Raw genomic sequence first — 22,555 nt, 5'->3', positions numbered from 1 at the left:
AAACTATATTAACCAAATTCTTTCTTTCTTTATCAATTTCTGAGAGAATTTCTCACTGTCTTAATTAAGTTTTCAATATATCCCAGCATTTGTAGCAGATTTTTTCTTGTATATTTCAAAACTCTGTTGTTAGATGCACAAAAGTTCATGATTACTCTATAGTTTTGGTGGGCTATAAGCTTTATTAATATGAGCTTATTATTCTTTGTTTTATTTGATGCTTTTTCCTTGTATTCATTTTTATATCATATTAATATTACTAAATCTACTTTATTTTTATCAGTACTTACGTGTAAATATTTTTTTCATCTTAATCTTTACCTTTGGTGAAACAGGACTGTTTAATGGATTTATAATTTTTATGATTACCAATATGGTTCAACTTTTTTCTACCATTTTATTATTTTATATCTTCTAATGTGATAGTTTCCTTTTGCTTTGTGCTCCCTCTCTTCTGTCCGTTTCCCCTTCTCATTGTATGTTTCTTTACTCTTTTTCCCATCTCCTGCAGTGTTTTCCAGTGGAGGTGCCACTGGCAGTTGTTCTGGCCATTCCTTGGTGTGTGTGGCTGTTCTGTACTTAGCAGGACCTCTTATTGGCCCTGTCACTAAATAGCAGCAGCATCCCAGTCACTGGCACAGTCAAAAGCACACGTGCATGTTTCCACATGCCTCCTTCCATGGCATGCCCTCCTACCTGCAAACAGGTGCTGACTAGTTTGGGACCTAGGTCTACCATTTTCCTTCTCTTTATTATCTTTATTTTTCTAACTTAACTTTTAGTTTTATCTTAGTAACATACGTGCATCGTTTAAAAACTCAGTACTGTGAGAGTTATAATACCCAACAACAATATGTCACTCCTCTCTGCTTCTTATTTATTTTCCTCAAAGCCAATGCTTTTGAGTCTTTTCACTTTTACTAGGATTTACTTTATGTTTCTAAAGAGCATGCCTATACAGCTATTATTTGATGTTCTAGTTGAAAATATAACATTGACTTCCTATTATGTCAGATTAGATTTTTTTTTAGGCCTGCTTACAGTATCTGCTCACAAAGCAAACTTTCTCTTCTCCATTTTCTAATGTGAGTATTTGGGAATTAAACAAATTTTGTTTAAATTATCATTTAGTTTTTGCATCACAGTTTTATGTAAATATTGTGTGCAAGTGAGCCTAACATCCTATGACTTTCTTTTCTTGTATGGTTTTTATTTTGGCCTGAGAGTCAATACTTTGTTGTTGTTGGCTTCCTGTTCTGTGATTCTTTCACTAATTCACCCCCACACTGTCTGCCAGAAATGTAAATTACTTCTTGACATGTTCAAGCGTATCACATACTTCATCCGTTTCTTTTGTTTTTATTTTCTTGGAGACATCCTTCTGGAACCCTCCATCCTCCTGTGTTGTGATAGTGAAATGCGTTTCTACTTGGTATGGTGGTTTTTCTTATCACTTTTGGGGCCCTCATCCCTTCTGAATTAGCTTTAGGCACAGGGCACTGTTTCTAGATCAGGGAATCTTTGCTCTCCACAACCTCAAAGTTTCACATAGAATAGTTACGTCTAATATTCTTAATGAATGTTAGTTGTAAAAATATATAAATGTTTTCATTTGAAAATACATCAGGTCACAATTTTTGAATGGCAATTACTTGAATTTTTAACTGTCTCCTCTTTTTAAAAAAAATTATTTTCAGCTGCGTTGGGTCTTTGCTGCTGCGCACAGGCGTTCTGTAGTTGTGGCGAGCGGGGGCTACTCTTCGTTGCCGTGCGTGGGCTTCTCATTGTGGTGGCTTCTCTTGTTGTGGAGCACAGGCTCTATGAGCGCGGACTTCAGTAGTTGTGGCACGTGGGCTCAGTAGTTGTGGCTTGCAGGCTCTGGAGCACTGGCCCAGTAGTTGTGGCTCACGGGCTTAGTTGCTCTGCGGCATGTGGCATCTTCCCGGACCAGGGCTAGAACCCATGTCCCCTGCACTGACAGGTGGATTCTTAACCACTGTGCCACCAGGGAAGTCCTATATTTCCTCTTTCAAGTAAAGAATTTGCAATCACTTACAAACACGGAGACAGCTTTTCCACATTTCTGTGAAGCAATGACATAGCAAACATCAATATTCCTATTTTATGTTAAGCATGCCACACAAAAAGCATTTTCCTAAGCACACACTGTTCCCATATGCCATTCTTGCTACTGGAGAAACAAAAATAAGTGAGTGACACCTGGACCCTGCCTTGACAGAGCTCAAAGTGCAAAGGAGGCAAAAGATGTTTTTAATGTTGACTCGACACCATGTGTTATTTGTCCAGTGTGTACCCGGGGGAGGGTGTGATCGTGAAGAGTTAGAGAATGCTCTTGAGAAGAGGTTGTAAAGTAATGTCATTTTGGGGTTTTGAAGGAAAAGTATATACACACACACACACACGTCAGACACTTATTTAGTTTTTGCTTGACGTGATTTCCTTTGTGCAGAGGACTGAGGTCTGTATAGATCTATGTCCTCACAAACGGCATTGTCATGGAAAAAGTGAAAGTGACATGACACCATTTGTAATGACGGCTTCTAAACCAGGTAGCCGAGGACCCCGCAGACCCAATCATGCAGGTCCAGACACTGAATCTTCGTCACAGGCAAGTTTGCAAATATGAGTTACAGTGCTTCCTACATGTGTACTCTGGCCTCAAGAGCTGGCCACAGAAAGAAGAAAAAAGAGCAAATGGTCACTTTTTGTGTAAATTTTTAGTTAGTATTTATTGCATTTAGTCTAGAAGACTAGAAAACTAACACTTGCTGGACACATACTATCTGCCACACGCCCTGTAGACACTTTGGCTTTGGCTCAGTTGATCTTTATGAGAACCCTACAAAGTGGATATTATCCTCTCACTTCATATACAGAGAAGACAAGTAGAGATGGAGCTGAAACTCCTCTATGCCAGCTTTAGAGCCTGTGCTCTTTCCATAATCCTTTGCAGCCTTGGAAGTTTTTGATATTTTGATTTGTAGGTAATGTCAATAGTTTACATTTTTTTGTGGGAATCCTTTCTATGTCCTCATATGGTAAGAATTTCAGAGACAATTTTATTTTCTTCCAAATTACTAAAAAAGCAAAATACAGGAATTTGTCATTTTTGCCAAAAATATTGCAACAACCTGCTAACTGGTCTTTGGGCTTCTAGTGCCTTCTTTCTGCAATTCACCCCCACCATTGCCACCGAATTACACGTTTGCTTTTCCCTTATCAGAGCCACTGTTATAACTCCTACTCATCTTTCAGCACCTGCCTTAAAATGTTTTCTCGTGGGCAAGTCTACCTGCCTCCCAATGACGGAAGTAACTCGTGAGTGCTTGCTTCTTGGTTCTCCCGTAGTGCTTTTACATGATTTTAATATAGCTCTTATCTTAATATAGTCTAAGACTTTATTTGTCTGATATCAACTAGACTGTGAGATCCTCAAAGGAAGGTAGATATTGCAGTTATTATTTGGGAAATGTGTAGAGGTGGAACGAAACATTAATTCACAAAGAAAGATTTCATTTTGTCTAAGACTCACCTAAGTTGTAAGTAATGAAGGAGTTTAAACTGTTGATGTCAGTAAGGGTAGGACTGGGGTATCATGTTTTGATAGTCACAGTTATTAGCTATATGATATTGGAAAGTTACTCAATCTTTATACTTTTGTTCTTATTAGTAATAGTAGTACATCTTCTAAGGGTTGTCATGGGGGAAGAATGAGATGACCGAGATAAGTTTTTGATATAGGAGTGATAGAAAGCCAAGGCTCAGTAAATGGCCCTTATTATGAACAATGAAATGTATTATAAGATTTGTTTGTTCAAAAAACAATAGCAGGCTTTGTGCAGTGGTAGTATCGTAGCCAATGATGTTTATCCGAGGCACGATTATTGCTAATTGAAAACTTTTCCCAAAAAACAATAGCAAAAAACATTTATAATTTCTGTGTAGAGAATCAAAAATAAAACTGATATCCACATACTCACCATATTTCTAGGACCCCCTCTTCAGTACTTTCTCCTACCCCTTTTCCCAGAGGTACCCACTAAGATGAGTTTTGCATTTATTCATTCCTTGCTTTTCTTTATGATTTTATCATGGGAGACTATATAGCTGAACAATTTCTTGTTTAGCTTTACATGTTTTGGACATTGTATAAATGGAAATACATTGTGTGTATTTTTTGCTTCCCTCTCAATATTATATTTGGGAAATTTATGCATGGTGATACAGATGTGGTTCATTCATTCTTACCCCTGTATAGTCTTTCATTGTATGACTATTCCATAGTTTATTCATTCATTCATTGATTTGTTGTCCTGACAAAGGAAATTTGGGCTGTTTCCAGTGATGGTTTTTGTTGCTGCTTTGCAGTCATGGTTATATATGTCTCCTGGTCTACATTTGTAGAAACAGGATATATGGTGGTATGTGAATTATGGGGTTTTGATATATGTGCTTCTTCAACTCTACTAGGTATTTCTGTATTGTTCTCCTACCAGCATTGTATAAACATTCTTGCTTTGCAACAATCTCTCTAATGCTTGATATTGCCCAACTTTTAAATTTGTGCCAACTGTGTGGTTGTAGAATAGTATCTCATTGTGGTTTTCATTTGCATTTCCCTGTTTTTTAATGATCTCCTATGTGTTTTTAAATGTTTACTAGCCATGTGTTTCTCATTCTGTGAAGGAACTATTCACATCTTTTGTCCATTTTTTTATAATCTTATTGGTCTTTTTAATTGAACTATCCAAATACAAATGTGGATCTGTCTGTCTTTGCAGTTCAATCAGTATTTGCTTCATGTATTCTGAATCTCTGTTATTAGGTGAATAAACATTTAGGACTGTAAATCTCCTGAATATATTGACCCCTTTTAATATTATTAAATGGCTTTCCTTATACCTGGTAATATTCTTGCTCTGAAATCTACCCTGGTATTAATATAGCTACTCCAGTTTTCTTTGATTAGTGTTAGCATGGTATATCTTTTTAATCCTGTCACTTTTAACCTTCTTTTGTCTTTATATTTAAAGTGGGTTTCTTATAGGCAGTATATAGCTGAGTCTGGTGTTTTAACCGATCTCATAATCTCTGCCTTTCAATTGGGTTGTTTAGATTCATTCATCTTCAGTGATATTATTTATATGGTTAGGTTTAAATCTACCATCTTGCTATTTGTTATCTATTTGTTTCATCTGTCTTTATTCTCTTTCCCCTCTTTTTATCTTTTTCAGATTAATTTTTATAATTCCATTATATATTCTTTTGGCTTTTAGCTATGACTCTTTTAATAATTTTTTAGCTATAAGTCTTGTTTGTTTTCTAATGCATGCATTAACTAGATATCACAATGTTTTACTATTGTTTGTGATTTAGTTTTTGCTGTTGACCACTATTATGCCTTCTTTACTTTTTAATTAATTAATTTTTTATTATTTTAGCCCTAGCATTTTTTTACATTTTATTTATTTATTTATTTTAACATCTTTATTGGAGTATAATTGCTTTACAATGTTGTGTTAGCTTCTGCTGTATAACAAAGTGAATCACCTATACGTATACATATATCCCCATGTCCCCTCCCTCTTGCGTCTCCCTCCCACCCTCCCTATTCCACCCCTCTAGGTGGTCACAAAGCACTGAGCTGATCTCCCTGTGCTATGCAGCTGCTTCCCACTAGCTATCTATTTCACATTTGGTAGTGTATATATGTCAGTGCTACTCTCTCACTTCGTCCCAGCTTACCTTTCCCCCTCCCCGTGTCCTCAAGTCCATTCTCTATGTCTGTGTCTTTATTCCTGTCCTGCCCCTAGGTTCATCAGAACCATTTCTTTTTTTTTTTTTAGATTTCATATACGTGTGTTAGCATGCCCTAGCATTTAAGAAAAAAATTTTTTTGGCTTTGTCACACAGCACGCGGGATCTTAGTTCCTGGACCAGGGATTGAATACATGCCCCTTGCAGTGGAAGTGTGAAGTCTTAACCACTGGACCACCAGGGAAGTCCCTATTATGCCATCTTTGCTTTTAAGTAATTCTGATGTTCCTTTTCAGATTTTTGAACGAAAAAGCTAATGTTCTTTAGTTATTGAATTGTAACATTATTGGTCAGAGATTGCCGTCTGTATTTCTCCAGCTTTTTGAAATTTATGGCGACTTTATTTATGGACCAATTTGTGCTCAGCTTTCATGATGTTTTTGTTTGAATGAAAACAATGTATATTTTTCAATTGTAGCATTCATTATTGTGCAATGTCATATATATCAATTAGGTCAAGTTTGTTAATAAATGCTATACTTATTCTCTCTTGTTTCAGCTGCTGAGAGAGGTTTTAGTATCAAGGTTATTCTAACCATGTGAAATGAGTTGAGGAATTCTTTCTTTCTTATTTTTTGGAATAATTCATGAAAGAGTAGAGTTTATTGGTTTTGTTCTTTAAATGTTTGCTAGAACTTTGGTTGATTAAAACCCAAGGTGGAGTTTTGGGTTATGGAGGTGGATTTGTCAACTTTACATTTCAGTTGTGTCAATTTTGCTTCACATGTTTTGAAACCAGATTCTTAGATGCATACATATTTAAAACAGCATTGTTACTATGTGGTGACCCACCTTATCTCTAGTGCTTTTTTTTCCCTCCTTGAAGTCCTTTGCTTTTTTGGGGGGTGGATATCTTTCTCTATATTTTGACTTTCAATGTTTTTATATTCTTATGTCTTAGGTGTGTTGGTTAACAGTATATCACTGAATTTAAAAAATATATATAGTCTGACAATCTCTGTCTTCTATCTGGAAAGTATAGCCCATTGACATATTGTTATAAGTGATCATATATCTTGTCATACCATCTTATTTTATGCTTTTATTTTTCTTATTTCTTTGTTTACTTTTTATTGTTTTCCTGCCCTCTTTTAAATGTATTTAGTTTTCCTCATTTAGCATAATGGTTAAGAGCATGGGCTCTGGAATTCAACTGCCTGAGTTAGAATCTCAGCTTTAGTACAAACTGATCTAGGCAAATTAATTTAACCTCTTCATTTCTCAGTTTCCTTACCCAAAAATGGGGATAATAATTGCAGTTACTCATAATATTGTTGCAAAGCATCAATATAAAATGCTTAGAACAGAGCCTGGCACAGACTTGCTATATATGTGTTGGACTTGTCTTTAAAAAGAAATTACATTTTTTTCTTTAAGTGCTTACCCTAGAAATTTTAACCTGAGTATAAAATATAACAAAGTAAAATGTTAATCAATATCGTTAGTCCCCTTCTACACAGTATATGAATCTGAGAACACTTTAACTCTGATTTCTTACCTTGGTGCTTTTATATATATTTTTTTGGGGGGGGGGCCCAGCATTTTAGTTCTATCTAGTTATTCTTTTTAATTCTCACAAAACAGACATTTTATTATTGTTTTATACTTTAATAGCTTGTTTAGATTATCCACATATTTAATGTCTATTTTCTATGCCATCTTTTCTAATGTTTAATATAATTTCTTAAGTTCATCTTCATGCTAACTAAAGTTAATATAGCAAAATAATTTAAAGAGTCAAAACAAGACTTTCAGAAACCATCAATCCCTTGTTCTCTTCCATGTTCCTCTCTCTAGAGGAAATCCCTTTTAATTCTTTTGGTTAATCCTTTTGGCATTGACTTCTATATCTTAAATATCATGCTTATATTACTAGTTTTCGAGTTTTTTTTTTCCTGTTGTAGGCATAATCTATTGACTTCTCCCTGTGAAAGATGAAGATTTACCCATTTGTCCACTTCTTCTCCCTCTCCCTTCCCACTTTCACCACCCCCATGCACAATTAGAATGGGAATAATTGCTAAGTTGTTACAAAGTTTCAGTTTTGCACAATGAAAAGAGTTCTGGAGATAGATGGTGATGATCGCCCAACAATGTGAATGCTGTTAATGCCACATAACTGTACCCTTAAACATGGTTGAGGTGGTAAGCTTTGTGTGATGTGTATTTTACCCCAATTAGAAATATTCTTGTCAGCTAGAGGGTATACTGAAATGTGTGTAGATTAAATGAAGAAGCGTGGGTGGGATAAAGATGAAACAAGGTTGGCAAAAGTTGGAAACTGCTGAAGCTGAACCAGGGGTACATGGGGCTTCACTGTACTGTTGTGCATGTTGACAATTCTCTAGTAAATTTTTAAAATTTGAAAAAAATCAAACTAAATATTCTAGTAGCATAATATTCTTGAAGAAATATTTCCCATAGCTATGGGAAATAGGCTGGTGTCCCACGGACTGGTTACTCCTTGGGTTTGCTGCACAGCTACATCATTCCACAGACTTCTTCTGCTAGATTCCTCATTTCCTGGATCCTGGATCTTTCTCTTTCTTGTTTTACATCATTGTTTTGGAGAAATTTATCCTCCAGTAATATCCAATGAGAGGAAAAAGTTTTCCCAGTATCCTGTGAGAGCTCGTATGTCTGCTAAAATCTTTTTCCATTCTCACACTTAAGTAATGGTTTGAGAGCTGAGTTGTGGTTACAAATATCGAGGAGTAATTTCTCTCCCACAGGCTGGCTGCTTTGTTGTCTCTTTCTTAGGCAGAGCTTGTTGTTTATTCTGGCACTGTATGTGAAGTCCTTGCACCATCAGACTTATGTGAGCATCTTACCACAGGCTTCCCATTTTGGTGAGCTTTAGACTTTGTCTCTTTTCTCCCTTGTCCCACAGGCCATTAAAATGCAAGCTCACATCATCTGGGCTTCTCAGATGCTCTCAGGACAAAAGCCTATATCGCTACTCACTTATGCTTCTGAATTACCTCTCACTTTGATTTTGGGTTCCCTAACATCCTGCCAGATCGATGGCACATTTAACAATACATTTCCCATATTCCATCCGGCAATCGTAGTTGTTTGAAGGATAGCTCAGGGTATGTAGTCTGCCTGGAAACGGTAGTCTTGTTCCTCATAAAGAACAATGAACTTTTAATATGTGGACATAATTACATCTTGAGAAGATCCCTAATGAGCAAATGAGTTATTAATATCATTCATTCAGGAAAATTTACATTCAAGTACTAATGAGTACTGGCCACTACATACATTTTTTATTTTTTTAAAGGCCACTGTATATTTTTAAATCAAAATTTCACTTATAATGGTTACTTTGCAATTCATATTCTAGTTCTCATAGAAACAATGTTGTTTACATATGCTTCATCTAGTATACATCTAGAATGTATACTACTACAACTCTACATAAGTACGTTTTCCTGCTGAATGACATTTACCTCTTGAAATTGTCAAAACTTGTTTTAAGCACTTCAGATGGACTGTTTTCCAAAATGTGTAGGTCATGTTAATGCATTTCTTAGGCTTCATAAATTGAGTAGCACGGGCATCAGTTGACTCTTCCTTCATTAGTCAGTCATTATTACTAAAAGCAGTGTGGTCCAATGGAAGGATTTGGACTTCAACATCAGACAGATCCGGAGACACATCTTGGTTCTACGTCTTACTAAGAGTGTGATCTTAGGCAAGTCACAATCAGTGATGTGGCGAAGCCAGCTTGTACTAGCTCACCAGTGCCTACTGTTAAGTTTTCAGCAATTTTATGAGCTGATTCTTAAACACAGCCAGCATTAAAAATTCAATTACATAAACTTATAAGTAAATAATTTATATTAAAAAGGGGTAATAAATACTCAAAATCCTTACTTCCTCAATATTTTACTACGTTTATTATTAGCTATGACCTTGAAGCTGTTTAGATCTCTTGTATCTGTGTAGAGGAAATACTATATAATGATGTGCCACTGCTCATCTTTTTGCAACTCTGCCTTCAGTGCTGTCACATTGGTTGCTTGAAATTGGGCATGTGTAAGTATTTATACCACAGATATTGGCAAGTGCTACAAGTCAATATTTGATGTATTGTTTTGTTGGTTGTCTGGACCTAAGAAAGTTACAGAAAAAATATTAATAATACAGAGTAAATGATTGTGTGTCATGTCTGTAACTGTTACATTGTGAGTAGGACAAAAGATTTAAGGAAACAGTCTTCCGCTGTTTGAAAACTATTATCCAATTCAGCAAAGAAGCTGCTCATGTCACTAATGAACAAGGGAAATTCTGGTACATCTTTGTTATTTTCCTTTCATTGTGCTTGTTAATTTAAGCAAAGATATCAGTCAACAATCTGATACAGGACTACTCACACTTGTCAGATTGTACGTTGCAGTTTGGCTCCCGATATAAGAGTTTGGCAAAAATCTAAACAAGCATAATATGAGAATCAATTGGCTATAAGGAATTTCCAGTAAAGAGCATTGCATATTATTGCTTGGAAATGGTGTATTACACATCCTTTATATCAGTAAGATTTATAATAAACATATATACATATAGGTACATACATTTTTAACATATAGCCACTTGTTAATATTTACCAATACACTATGCGTAAACTCTCTGAGATTAAGCTTCTTCATTTATTGTAAATCTATTAACCCAAACTATAAGCACCATGCTTGGCCAAAATTGCATTTTAATATTCATACCTATTTCATTCTAAGATTGAACACCAGTATTCTTTTTCTTCCTCCCTCTAAACCTTATATACAGACATAACTTGAGAGCCATTGGGATGTATAAAACTTTTTGCCTCTATTTGACATGGCTCCAGAGTACAATTTATTTATTTATTTATTTATTTATTTGAGGTACACGGGCCTCTCACTGCTGTGGCCGCTCCCGTTGCAGAGCACAGGCTCCAGACGCGTAGGCTCCGCGGCCATGGCTCACGGGCCCAGGCGCTCCACGGCATGTGGGATCCTCCCTGACCAGGGCACGAACCCGCGTCCCCTGCATCGGCAGGCGGACTCTCAACCACTGCACCACCAGGGAAGCCCCCAGAGTACAATTTTTAATATTCATGATTTCTTTGTATAGATCTTTAGTACCCTACCTTGATATCAACTGTCGTTTTTGCTTTTGTCAGAGCTCCTTCTTTTAGCAGCCTCTCCTGTCTCCTCATGGTTCTCTCCCATAAATTATAGCCCAGGTTGTCTTTTTGTTGGTCTGGAGACTACATCTAATCCTATTAGAATCGTGCAAAAAATATGAGTAAGTAAATGCTAAATGAGGATCTAACAAACTTTTCTATAATTGCTTTAGTCTATTTCCTCTAGCTGTGACTTCCTTTCTTACATGAAAGTCATTATGAACTATTTTAGGTATATAAAAAGGATTGTGGATAATGTAATCAACAGCCTCTCATATACCTGTTAGCCAGCTTAAGGAGTGAAACATAAGAGATGCAAAGGGCCCTCAGGCTCCTCCTTGTTTCCGTTTCCCTCCATTTTCTACCCAAAGGCAGCCACCAGCCTGAATTGATCATCCCCAGGCATGCTGTTGTATGTTTACCTCATAGGTATATGTTCAGAAAATCCATGATTTGTTTTACATATTTTGCATAAAACATGATAAAAGTACTGCATATATCCTTTTTAAAATTAATAACCTTTATATTTTAGAGCAATTTTAGATTTATAGAAAAATTGAGCAGAAAGTACAGAGTTCTCATGTATCCCATTCCTCCAATTTCCCCTAGCGTTAACATCTAGCATTAGTGTGGGACGTTGGTTACAAATGATGGGCGAATATTGATACATTAGTATTAAATAAAGTTGATAGTTTATGGGTTTTGACAAATGTATAATGGCATGTATCCACTATTACAGTATCATACAGAATACAGTCCACCCATGAACAAGTCAGGGATAGGGGAGCAGACCCACAGCACAGTGGAAAATCCATATACAGTTTTAGTAGTTTCACTTCCTTAAAAATCTCCTGTGCTCCCCGTATTCATTCCTGTATACATTCTTTTGAATCTTGATTTGTTGTTGTTGTTGTTTAATATTATAGTTTTGAGGATGTCTTAGTCCATTTGGACTGATCTAACAAAATACCATAAACTAGGGGCTTTATAAGCAACAAACATTTATTCTTCACAGTTCTGGATGCTGGATGTTGGGGATTAGGGTGCCAGCATGGCCGGGTGAGGGCCCTCTTCCACATCACAGACTTCTTGTATCCTCACGGGGCAGAAGGAGCTAGGGAACATGGTGGGGTCTCCTTTTAGGAGCACTAATCTCATTCAGGAGGGCTCCACTCTCATGACTTAAGCACCTCCCAAAGGCCGCACTTCCTAATACCATCACATCGGGTGTTAGGATTTCAGCCTCTGGATTTGAGGGGACACAGACATTCAGACCAGAGAAGAGGGGTATCCATGCTCTGATTCATTCACTTTAATAGCTGATTAGTGTTTCCTCTCTATGCATATACCCCAAATTAATGATCTGTTCTACTGTTGATAGGAAATAGGTTGTTTCCAGGATTTTGTTATTACAGAAAACTCTGCCTCAATAATCTCATATAATCTCTTTGTGAAAATACATGAGCTTTCCTCTAACGTATGCCCTTAGAAGTAGAATTAGGGAGTCATGAGATTTTTAACATTACCCCTTTAAACCATAAAATGGATTCTAACTACCATTTTAAACAAAATTTCTATGTGAATAGGGATTTCAAATCTAATGTAATTTTTTACCTTCTGTCCCTTTAATATGTGACACTCTCTCTTACCTCTGGGCTTATTCTGACCCTGGCTCCACTTTTTTAAAATTTTCCCCCCACTCCCACCTCTGAGAAATTCACCTTGATGAGTCAACATTTCCTTTAGATTTCAGCCTAGAAGCCATTTCTCTAAGAGACTTCGGACTCCTGCCCACATCTGGATAAACGCCCCTCCCTGGCTTTCATGCAACGGTCCTTCCGTTAGCTGTTTTATAACTGCGTGTAAGTTCTCCAAGGACCCGAAGCACAGCAGAGTTCACCATGATAGCCACTGTGCTTAGCACAGAGCCTGACACATTGCATTTGCTGAATTAAGGGAGGTATGAAGGAATGAATGTAGGATACCAATATCATCCCAACAATGGCAAAAACTAACCTCCTCTCCACAATAGTTGCCTAGACCATCTCAGGCTCCATGGTCAGATGACAGGAGGATAGGGTTCAGGTGTCAGGGGTCAAAGATAAGGTCCCGAGACTGCTTTGTGCACAACAAGGACAAGGCATGTCAGTCATGGCCAGGAGAAATGTTCACAAGGAGGACATGTTTTCAATTCAGACACTCATAAGCTGAGCCCTGCCTCTGTCTACCAGCTGGGAGATCTTCAGATAATGAACCGTGAAAGCCTGCTATGCCACAGCATTATGCAACAATTTTTCATTTGCCACCAGTCAGCTTCAGGGATCAAGGACAGCTGAACACATAACCCACTCATGCATGTTATTTTAAAGGCATATTTTAAAGTTACCAATATGATACATTGAGTTAATGAGGGATGTTCTTTGGGTGACAAATATTTACATTCCACATATGCCTCTTGATGTCAAGAGTGTAACTGTTTCATTTTCTTCTTTTTCTCAGGAGGCTGGGATACAGATGGAAAAGGCCCTTGTGTCTGGGACACATTCACCCATCAGGGAAGAGACAGAGTTTTCAAGAACCAGACTGGCGATGTAGCTTGTGGCAGCTACACTCTGTGGGAGGAAGATTTGAAATGTATCAAACAGCTTGGATTGACTCATTACTGCTTCTCTCTTTCCTGGTCACGTCTGTTACCTGATGGGACGACAGGTTTCATCAACCAGAAAGGCAAGTGTTTCTTAAAAACAGAAGGTTGCAGCTTTAATTCAAGGTTATTGCTACAGCCTGGCATAATTAATCCGGGATGCTATTCTGCAGTGTTGCTTTGAAATTGCAAGTTTTTAGAGTGATTATAGGATAAATTTTTTGAAATGGGTTTGCATTAGCTTTCTCAGGACTATTATGGCTTCCCTCAACTGGAGATCTTTGTTGGGAGGGGTGGAAATAGATGGGCAGGAAGGGGGTTGGAATAAGTGTTTTATTTATGCAAGAGGTTATTTGACTGTTGACCTGAAGGTGAATTTCCAGAAGTTGTGTATAAACGATTTTCAGTTGTGTTATGCTGTGATGAGTCATGAAGAGCCCTGCGGAACTTGAGAAGATTCTGAGCATTTCAATTGAAGCTGAATTAGTGGAGCTAATTAACTAACACAGAGGTTAGCACCGGAGCCCCTGGAATCTGTTTACTTGGGATTAAGTGCCAGCGACGTCACACTATCTATATAAGCATCTCCTGGGCATGGCTTGGTGCCTCAGTTTCCCCATGAGTAGAAAGGGATACTGTAATAGCTCCTACTTCAGAGTGTTGTTGGAAGATTAAATGAAATAATCTTTTAAAGTGCTTTACACAGTAGTAGCTGGTATAGCGTAAAAGCATTCAGTGTTAGTTATTATTCATATTATGCCTTGTAATGAAAAAGACTACTGTCCTTATTTATAAGGCATTTTACATACATTTTCTCTAAACCCCACAAATCAATGAGGAAGATATAAGTATCACATTTTACAGAGGTGCATGTTCAAATCCAGTTATTTTGTAAATTTGTATTTTTTGGTGGATCTGGAATTTAAGCCTAAGGTCTGGCTAGCTCCTTCCACACAACAGGGTTGGCAGACTATGACCTGAGGCGAAACTTGGCCTGATTCCTATTTTGTTTAAATAAAGTTTTATTGCAATACAACCGTGCCCGTTCATTACGTATAGTTGGTTGCTTTCCCAATGTAATGGTAGAATTGAATAGTTGGGGCAAAGACCGTACAGCATGCAAAGCCTGAAATGTTTACTATGTGGTCCTTTATAGGAAAAGCTTTGTAACCCCTGCATCACAATTTAAAGACTTCTTAATAAAGAACCGTTATGGCTCCTTTGTTCTGGAAAAGATTTCACATTACTCCCAGGGTTGGGACTAGGTGAGGCAAGGAGGGACCTAACGTGGAAAATTTGAGAGGCATGTACTTTCAGCATCTCACAGCTGCAAGGTTGTGCATGAAGTCACCTGCTTGCCTTGCTACACCTCCAGCCCAAAGGGCCGGCATAGATATTGAGGGGTTCTTTTTGAGTAAGTTATATGATTTCCTACGTAGTAAGAACAACCTGTGATAACAGTTCCTAGGTGGACTTGTGCGCTTGCATTGTAAGGTGGGGAAATCTCTGCATTGTGAAATGGAACCACAATTTATGCACTCACCCATAGCACATGGCCTTAAAGTAGCCTCCCCCAGATAAGGACAATGCAAGATTAGCAGGTTCATGACTTGATTCTAAAGACATTAGCCTCTTTTTTTAACCACTCTTCGTTGAAGGTCTACTTTCTTGGCATCACCTGCCAGTTTTATTTTTTGACTTTGAACAGTAGGTAATTTGTTATTCAGTTTAAAAGTTAACTCATAATTTCCCACCATTCTAATCCATCATCTGTACCCTCTCTTTTCTCTGGCACCATCATAACCCTCAAGGATTAAAAACTAAGAGTAATCTCTGAACCTTCTCGTTTCTTTGCTTCTTACATCTAATTGGTTGCCAAATATGATCCATTCTTCTTATGCCTTCTCTGTCCCTGCCCTGGTTTAGATGTTTTTGATATACCCTTGATGGTTATACCTACTTTCACTCTCTTTCTTTGTCCTTTAATCCTTCATACAAAATGCCACCACAGCAATTTTCTGAAAGCTTGGCCCAAGTCATGGTGGCTTGCATCATCTCCTGCTAAAGCAAAGCAAGATAAAAAATTCTTTTTTGTCATTTAAACTCCTTCATATAACATTCCAGTTTTTGACTTAGTCTTAATTCACCTCTGAAGCATTCTAGGCTGAATCACCCATGCACCTGGTCCATGCAATTCCTCCACGCAAGGCCCTAAGCACATAACCTATTACTTACTAAACATGCTATGTGATTTTCCACCTTTGTAGAAATTTTCCTAAGCCCTTCCTCCTGCCTGGATTGGCCTTTTACAAAAACTCCCAACTATACCCGCTGAATGTTTATTCTACTGTTAAGGGCTAGCACAAATGTTTCCTCTTCTTTAGAGTCTTTCCCTATTCCAAGACAAAAGAAATCTTAAAAAAAAAATTCCCATAGCACATTGAAAAACTCTTAGGGTCTTTCTTCCACTCTTTGCTCTTGGCATTATTAATTCCCCTGCTAGACTGTGAGCACTTTGAGTTTAATTCAACCCAACAAACATATATTAAGTGTCTACTGTGTGTCAGGGACTCTGTCTACATACTCATAATGAAGATAAGAGAATCCCTGGAATTTTTTACAGGATAAAAAGAAGATGATTCTGCCTTGTTCACCCCTGTGGCCTAGAACAGTGTCTTGCAGGGATGAATTCAGTAAACACTTAACTGAATTTAATTGAATTAGGCCAATAATAACCATACAGATCACTCTAAGGGCAGTAATCGTTGCCTTTTATTGAGCATGTAGTATGTGCAACTCACTATGCCAAGCACTGCACCTGCTTTTGCAAATTTAATGCTCCGAACAGCCCTGTGAAAGAGGGCCCTCCCTAAACAGAGGGAATCATGGTAATCTGGGGTGTAAGGCTGGGCATAAATTTGCCAAGATGACAAGTTTAGTTAGAGCTGAGTTCAACCTAGGTCTGTCTGATGTCAAAAAGTAGGATCCAGAGACATTTACAACCTTACCAAACCACTAGTATTCTTTGTGCTACAATTTCTCTGTTGGTAACATGAGGTGGAAGCACTGAATTACTACAACTCTTTCCACTGTTCTAGCCTATGATTCTAGCAGTTTGGAGTTTTTAACTGAGCTTCCATTTGGATGGTAAACAACATAAAAATTAAAAAAGAAAACCCCACCAACTTGTAATATAGGTCCATAATCCCTTATGTGAAGTTCTAAAATCCAAAAGGTTCTGAATATTGAATCCATTTTAGTAAGTTTAGGTTTAGTAAGTTAGTAAGCTTTCTAAAACAGATTTAGCAGCAAAAGCTGACCTGAGTTGATGGGAAAGTTTTTTATTATCTCAGTTCATTTTGCTTGGTGAGATTATTTATCTGTTTTACTGCAGAAATATTAAGGGATACTGACCCACACCCACTGGGGATGTTAAACTTAATAAGTAATATGTACTCTGTTTCTTTTCTAAAAATCCTCAAATTCTGAACACATGGCTGCCAAGATTTTCATATAAAGGATTGTGGACCTGTACCAATACGCCAACATATCCAGTTATTTAACACCAACTTAAGATACACAGGAGTTCCTGGAGCTCACTGTAGATGAGGAATGCAAGAGCAGGGCAGCAGAAAAGCTAGAGGGTAGTGGTGGTGGTGGCTGGAGTCACTGGGGCCACCTGGACAACGTGAAGGATTCACTTGTGCAATTCTCACGTGGGGATCACGTGCTCCCAGCACTAAGCTTTTCATGTTTGGCACCAGCTTTTGTAAAGCCCATAGCTGATTAACATTACAGACTTTTCTATGAACAAAAGGGCAATGGAAGTGCTTCCAGTAGGCAGAATTTCAATAAGTGGTTGCTCATTCTTGTGCAGTGATCTGTTGAAGCAATTGGAACTGTTTTAGATCAGAAAGGCCATCATTTGTTTTCTCTGTTTAAACATTTTCTCAAAGAGCATGTAAAGAATTAGAGAACCCTTGTCACTATCTTTTCCAAGAAACTCCTGTTTTTGTATTTGACTCCCTATTTTAAAGCTTGATGAGAGGACATTTAGAAACTTGTAAGTAAAATCCTGTGTTCCCAAGCTGGAAGAATATTTTACAAAATGTCACTGTTACACAGTCTTTCTCTTTCAAATGTCAAGGTTTTGAGGTTTAACAAGAAGAGATTGAGCTGGCAACTGAAATCACATTTTTCTATATTTCTCAACTGTTCAAGTGCATTTTCATATCTGCTGCAAATGTAAGTTTCAGGTGATTAGCAAAAGACCCAAGTATTGGAAATAAAAAGGAAAAGGAATGGTTATGCAGAATTTCTTTTGCACTTTAAGATTTAAAATATGAGCACAGTTAGCAGGAATGGTAGTTAAGTAAATAACTAAAGAAACATTTATTAATCTCCTACTCTAAGTCGGGCAGTGAGGTAGGCTGAATAATGGCCCCTCAAAGTGTCCATGTCTTAATTCTTAGAAACTGTGAATATATTATCTTACATGGTAAAAGGGACTTTACAGATGTGATTAAGTTAAGGATCTTTAGATGGGAAGATTATCCTGGATTATCTGGATGGTACCACTGTAATCACACAGATGCTTAAAAAAGGGAGGAAAGAGGATCAGAGCCAGAGAGAGAAGATATAAGGACTGAAGCAGAGGTCAGACAGGAGACAAGGTGTTTCAGTGCTGGCTTTGATGATGGAAGAAGGGGCCACGAGCCTCTAGAAGCTGGAAAAGGCAAGGAAATGGATTCTTCTTGAGAGCCTTCAGGAGGAATACAGCTCTGCTGACATCTTGATTTTAGCTCAGTGAGAACCATTTTGGACATCTGATGCCCAGAACTGTAAGATAATAACTCGGTGTTGGTTTAGGCCATTACATTTGTGGTAATTTATTACCGCAGCAATAGGAAACTAACACAGTCAGTTTGTCAAGAGAAGATAGGTCAGTGAAAGAAATGGGTGGTGTGGGTCTAGCAAGGAGTGAACCTAGAGAGTTATGTGTTTGACACATGGTGGGCACTTGGTCAAAATTAATTCTATGTTAAGACATTTACAGTTTGACTAGGAGAGTTCCAGTGTAGTTATTTTATGGACTGAGACATCATCTTTGCAAGTTTCAGCCACATCCCCTTCTAAGCAAATTTCCCCATTTCTTTGTTCTACATAATCCTGCTCTGCTCTTGGCCGCAGCTGACTGGATGAGGGAAAGACTTACTTTCCTGTGACATATAATTTGTTTAACTTCATTAAAAAAGATAATCCTGCTCAACTGCCTTCCTCTCTCAGGGATGTTTGGAATTGAGGAGCTGAGAGGCTGAGTTGGTGGGTGGTAGGCACTAGGGTTATGAGGTGTCATTGGCAGATGGGATGGCCATTTTGAGACCATAGCAAATTGGATGCACAAAGGAAGCTGGTTCTTTGAGCAGGAAGTTGGGATGGGAGACATCAGTCTTTCCTGAGAGGCACGGTTTTCTCAGCTCCCAGCTTTAATTCCTTTAAGTTCCAGTGTGATTTTTTTCCTGTCATTGGGTATCTGACATCACTCATTTCAAATAATGCCCACTGCATCACATACTAACCAGCCTTCCACCTCTAATGTCACCTTTACATTTGAGTTAATGTGAGTGGGCTTCTTTTCCCTATTTCCAAAAGACCTTTAACTTAAATATGCTTCATATTTTCAAAGATCAAATAAGAAGTGGGTTTAATTGAAACAGAGACGATGATAGTAACTATGAAAGAAGGCTGTGGAGATTTTAATACTGAAAATAACCCGGCCCTAAATATCCAGATGCAGAACAGGGTCCACATGACCTCTCAGGGTTTCATGCTCCCTAGATTAGTAACAGATGATCATTTAAAAATACATGTTTATGCATAGAATTAGTTACCCTGAATTGTATGAGTCTGATAAAGCTAAAGCACTCTCTATTGTTCTCATTCAAAGCTTAAACACTCCTGAGGTGGCACTATTAATATTCCTCTGTTACAGATGAGGAAACGTGGGTGTAGGGAGGCCACATGATTTGTCCACAATCCCTGACTGAATTGTCTGACTCCAGAGCTCTGCTCTTAAAAGCCTCACTCCACTGCCTCATGGGAAAGTTTCATTACAACACCGAATAAACTGTACAAACCAGAAGTAAAGTGCTCGGTTCCGGGATGATAAATATTAAGTATGCAATGCTTTGTTGCTCTGCCATGTTGACGAGTAAAACAAAGTTTTACTTAAAAACTTTTAACTTCAATTCCATTGCAGATCATCATGTTGTTTGAATTACATTGATTGCCATCATTAATGATAGTGCCGTATCTAATGATGCTTATAAATCATTGATTATTCCAGAAATTAAAAAGAAAAAACCCTGATATTATGAATCAGCTCCAAAGTGGTGATTATTAAGGCTAGGGAAACAGTATCACCATGTTTCTGGATCTGAAACATTTGTGTGAGAAGGGGAATGTTGTAGTGGGAACAGCTCAGTCTTTGTAGTGAGATAGACTGGCTTCAAATGTTGGCTGTGCCACCTGACAACATTGTCGCTTTATGTCCGGTACTCACTCTCTGAATCTCCGTTTTTTCATATGTTTATTGAGACTAAAAATGCCCACCTCTTGTGCTTAGTGCGGGGATTAAACAAAATATGTGATGTTATGTACATATAGTATGAATGCAAAACATTAAAGCTGATATTATTTTTATATTCAAAGCCAATGGAAGGCGTTGGCTATAAAAACCTTAACACAGTCCAGTATCAAGATGATCCCATCATACAAATCTTTGGATATTCCATTTTACAAGTGAGGAAACGTGGGCTTGCAGAGGCCCAGAGATGGGATGGCAGAGTGCTCTTTTAGTGAGAGAGGAAAGAAAAGCTTTATAAACTTTGGTGGGGATACTAGTTTTCCTTGGCTGCTGCAACAAATTATTACAAGCTTACTTGCTTAAAACAATACAAACTTATCACCTTAGAGTTAAGTAGGTCAGAAGTCTGACACAGGTCTCTCCTGGATGAAACCACAGTGCTTAACAGGGCTGCAATTCTTTTTCAAAGATCTAAGGGAGAGTCTGCTTCTTGGCTCATTTAGTTTGTTGGTAGAATTCAGTTTCTTGTGGTTGATAGGACTGAAGTCTCCATTTCTTTGATGACTGTGAGCTGAGGATCATTTTCAGCTTCTAGAGGCTACCTGCATTCTTGGCTGGTAGCTCCCTTCTTCCATCTTCAAAGCCAGCAATAGTAGGTTGAGTCCCTCACATGCTGCCATCTCTTGTGCCTCTTCTTCTGTTGCTGCATCTCTTCGATCCACTCTTCTGCCATCCTCTTTCACTTCTAAGGACTCATGCAGCTAGATTGGGCCCACTTGAACAATCTAGAGAAATCTTCCCATCTCAAGATCCTTAACCTGAATTACATCTGCAAAGTCCCTTTGCAGTAACATAAAAAGTAAAGTAACATATTCACATATTCTATGGATTACTGCATGGACATCTTGTGGGGCTGGGGTGGGGGTGGTAGCTTATTATGTCCACCCAGAGAGTAATGGCATACAAAAGGGGCTTCCAAGTATGGAGTTGTTATGCACGATTCACATTATGTTCATGCTTGCAAAATAAGTGAGCTGTTGTTAAAAATTACCCGCTCTTACAGACAGATAGGCAGACAACACATGACCTTGCATAATTTGGCTTCTGCTTACCCTGCTTACCTCTCACTATTCTTATTGCTCTTCTGCTGAGCTATACACCCTCCTTATGGTGAACTTGCAGTTCCCAGAAGAGAATGAATACACAAACAAACAAAAGCCAGGCCATACATGACAATAGAACTCTGATCCACAAGAGAAGCTCAGGAAGCCAAACGACACCCACTGCAGCAGTTGGCCTAGAATAGTCAGAATGTGGTCAACAACTGCCAGCTTCTCTATTTTTTGCTCCTCTGTCCCCTACTTTGAACTTAGAACCAACCGGAAAAAGCCAACTATGCTTCCCAAACCAATTGCCTGGGATGCCCTTGTTCTAGTTAGCCTACCTCCAGCCTCCCTGTGCCAACAACCTTCAATCAAAAGTACCTGAATCCTCCCCCCATTTTTTTTTTTTTCATAATAAAGCTTTCCTGCTTCCCTGATAGCCTTTAATTATCTGCCAAATGCAGGTGATAATGGCTGACTCCTTGCTACAACAAGCTTGGAATAAGTAAGCTGCTCACATTTGGGTGGGCTTTGTTTATTTCCATTCCTCCTTTGGACTTTTGCACATTTGTTTCCCTTTCTTCTCTTCCTGGATCACTCCTCCTTGCCTTATGTGGGTCATTTATTTTCATCTTTTGAAAATCAGCTTAGATGTCACTCGTGACAATAATAATCATTATTAGGATGATAGCTAACTATGCCAAGAACTGTTCTAAGCATATTCGGTTTATCAACTCATTAAATTCTCACAACAATTATTGAAATACATTTCTATTATTGTCCACATTTTACAGACAAAGAAAGATAATTCAGAGAGATAAAGTAACTTGCCCGAGGTCACCAAACTAGTGGGTGAAGGCCTTGGGATAGAACTTAGGTAGCCTGTCACCATAGTTCACTTTTTAAACCATTATGCTACATTGCTTTCAGAATGTATTTCCAGATGCCCTCAGTTTGGGATAAGGACTCCTTATCATATGTTTAAATAGCATTCTGTACTTTATTTTTAATAATAACATTGTATGATAATTGCTTATGAATTTGTCTGTAGTCCCGACTAAAATTTAAGTTTTCTTTGGACAAGGACAATGTTTATCTTACGTTTGTAAGTCCAGCATATAGTAGTTTCTCTATAAATATGTATTTGAGGAATGAATAAATTAATGATTGAAACACATGCAAAAATCTAAATTATTATATTTAAAATTGGTAGATAATAA

At 37.8% G+C, this 22,555-nt stretch overlaps 1 protein-coding gene and 1 pseudogene across 1 annotated transcript in view; both read left to right on the top strand.

The window, feature by feature from the left end:
* Window positions 1–3,851: 3,851 nt before the first annotated feature.
* On the top strand, window positions 3,852–3,968 carry LOC117200087 (uncharacterized; annotated as a pseudogene).
* Window positions 3,969–10,457: 6,489 nt separating this feature from the next.
* Window positions 10,458–22,555, top strand: part of LOC101287452 (cytosolic beta-glucosidase) — a 100,447-nt gene continuing 88,349 nt past the window's right edge. Inside the window, 2 exon segments of the mRNA XM_049708912.1 lie at window positions 10,458–10,461; window positions 13,502–13,729. Coding sequence (XP_049564869.1) covers window positions 10,458–10,461; window positions 13,502–13,729 — 232 coding nt within the window.

Source organism: Orcinus orca, chromosome 4 (assembly GCF_937001465.1).
Source record: "Orcinus orca chromosome 4, mOrcOrc1.1, whole genome shotgun sequence".
In the NCBI taxonomy this organism is placed as follows: domain Eukaryota; kingdom Metazoa; phylum Chordata; class Mammalia; order Artiodactyla; family Delphinidae; genus Orcinus; species Orcinus orca.
Note: the sequence above shows the minus strand (reverse complement) of the source record. Positions and strands in the feature narration are given on the sequence as shown.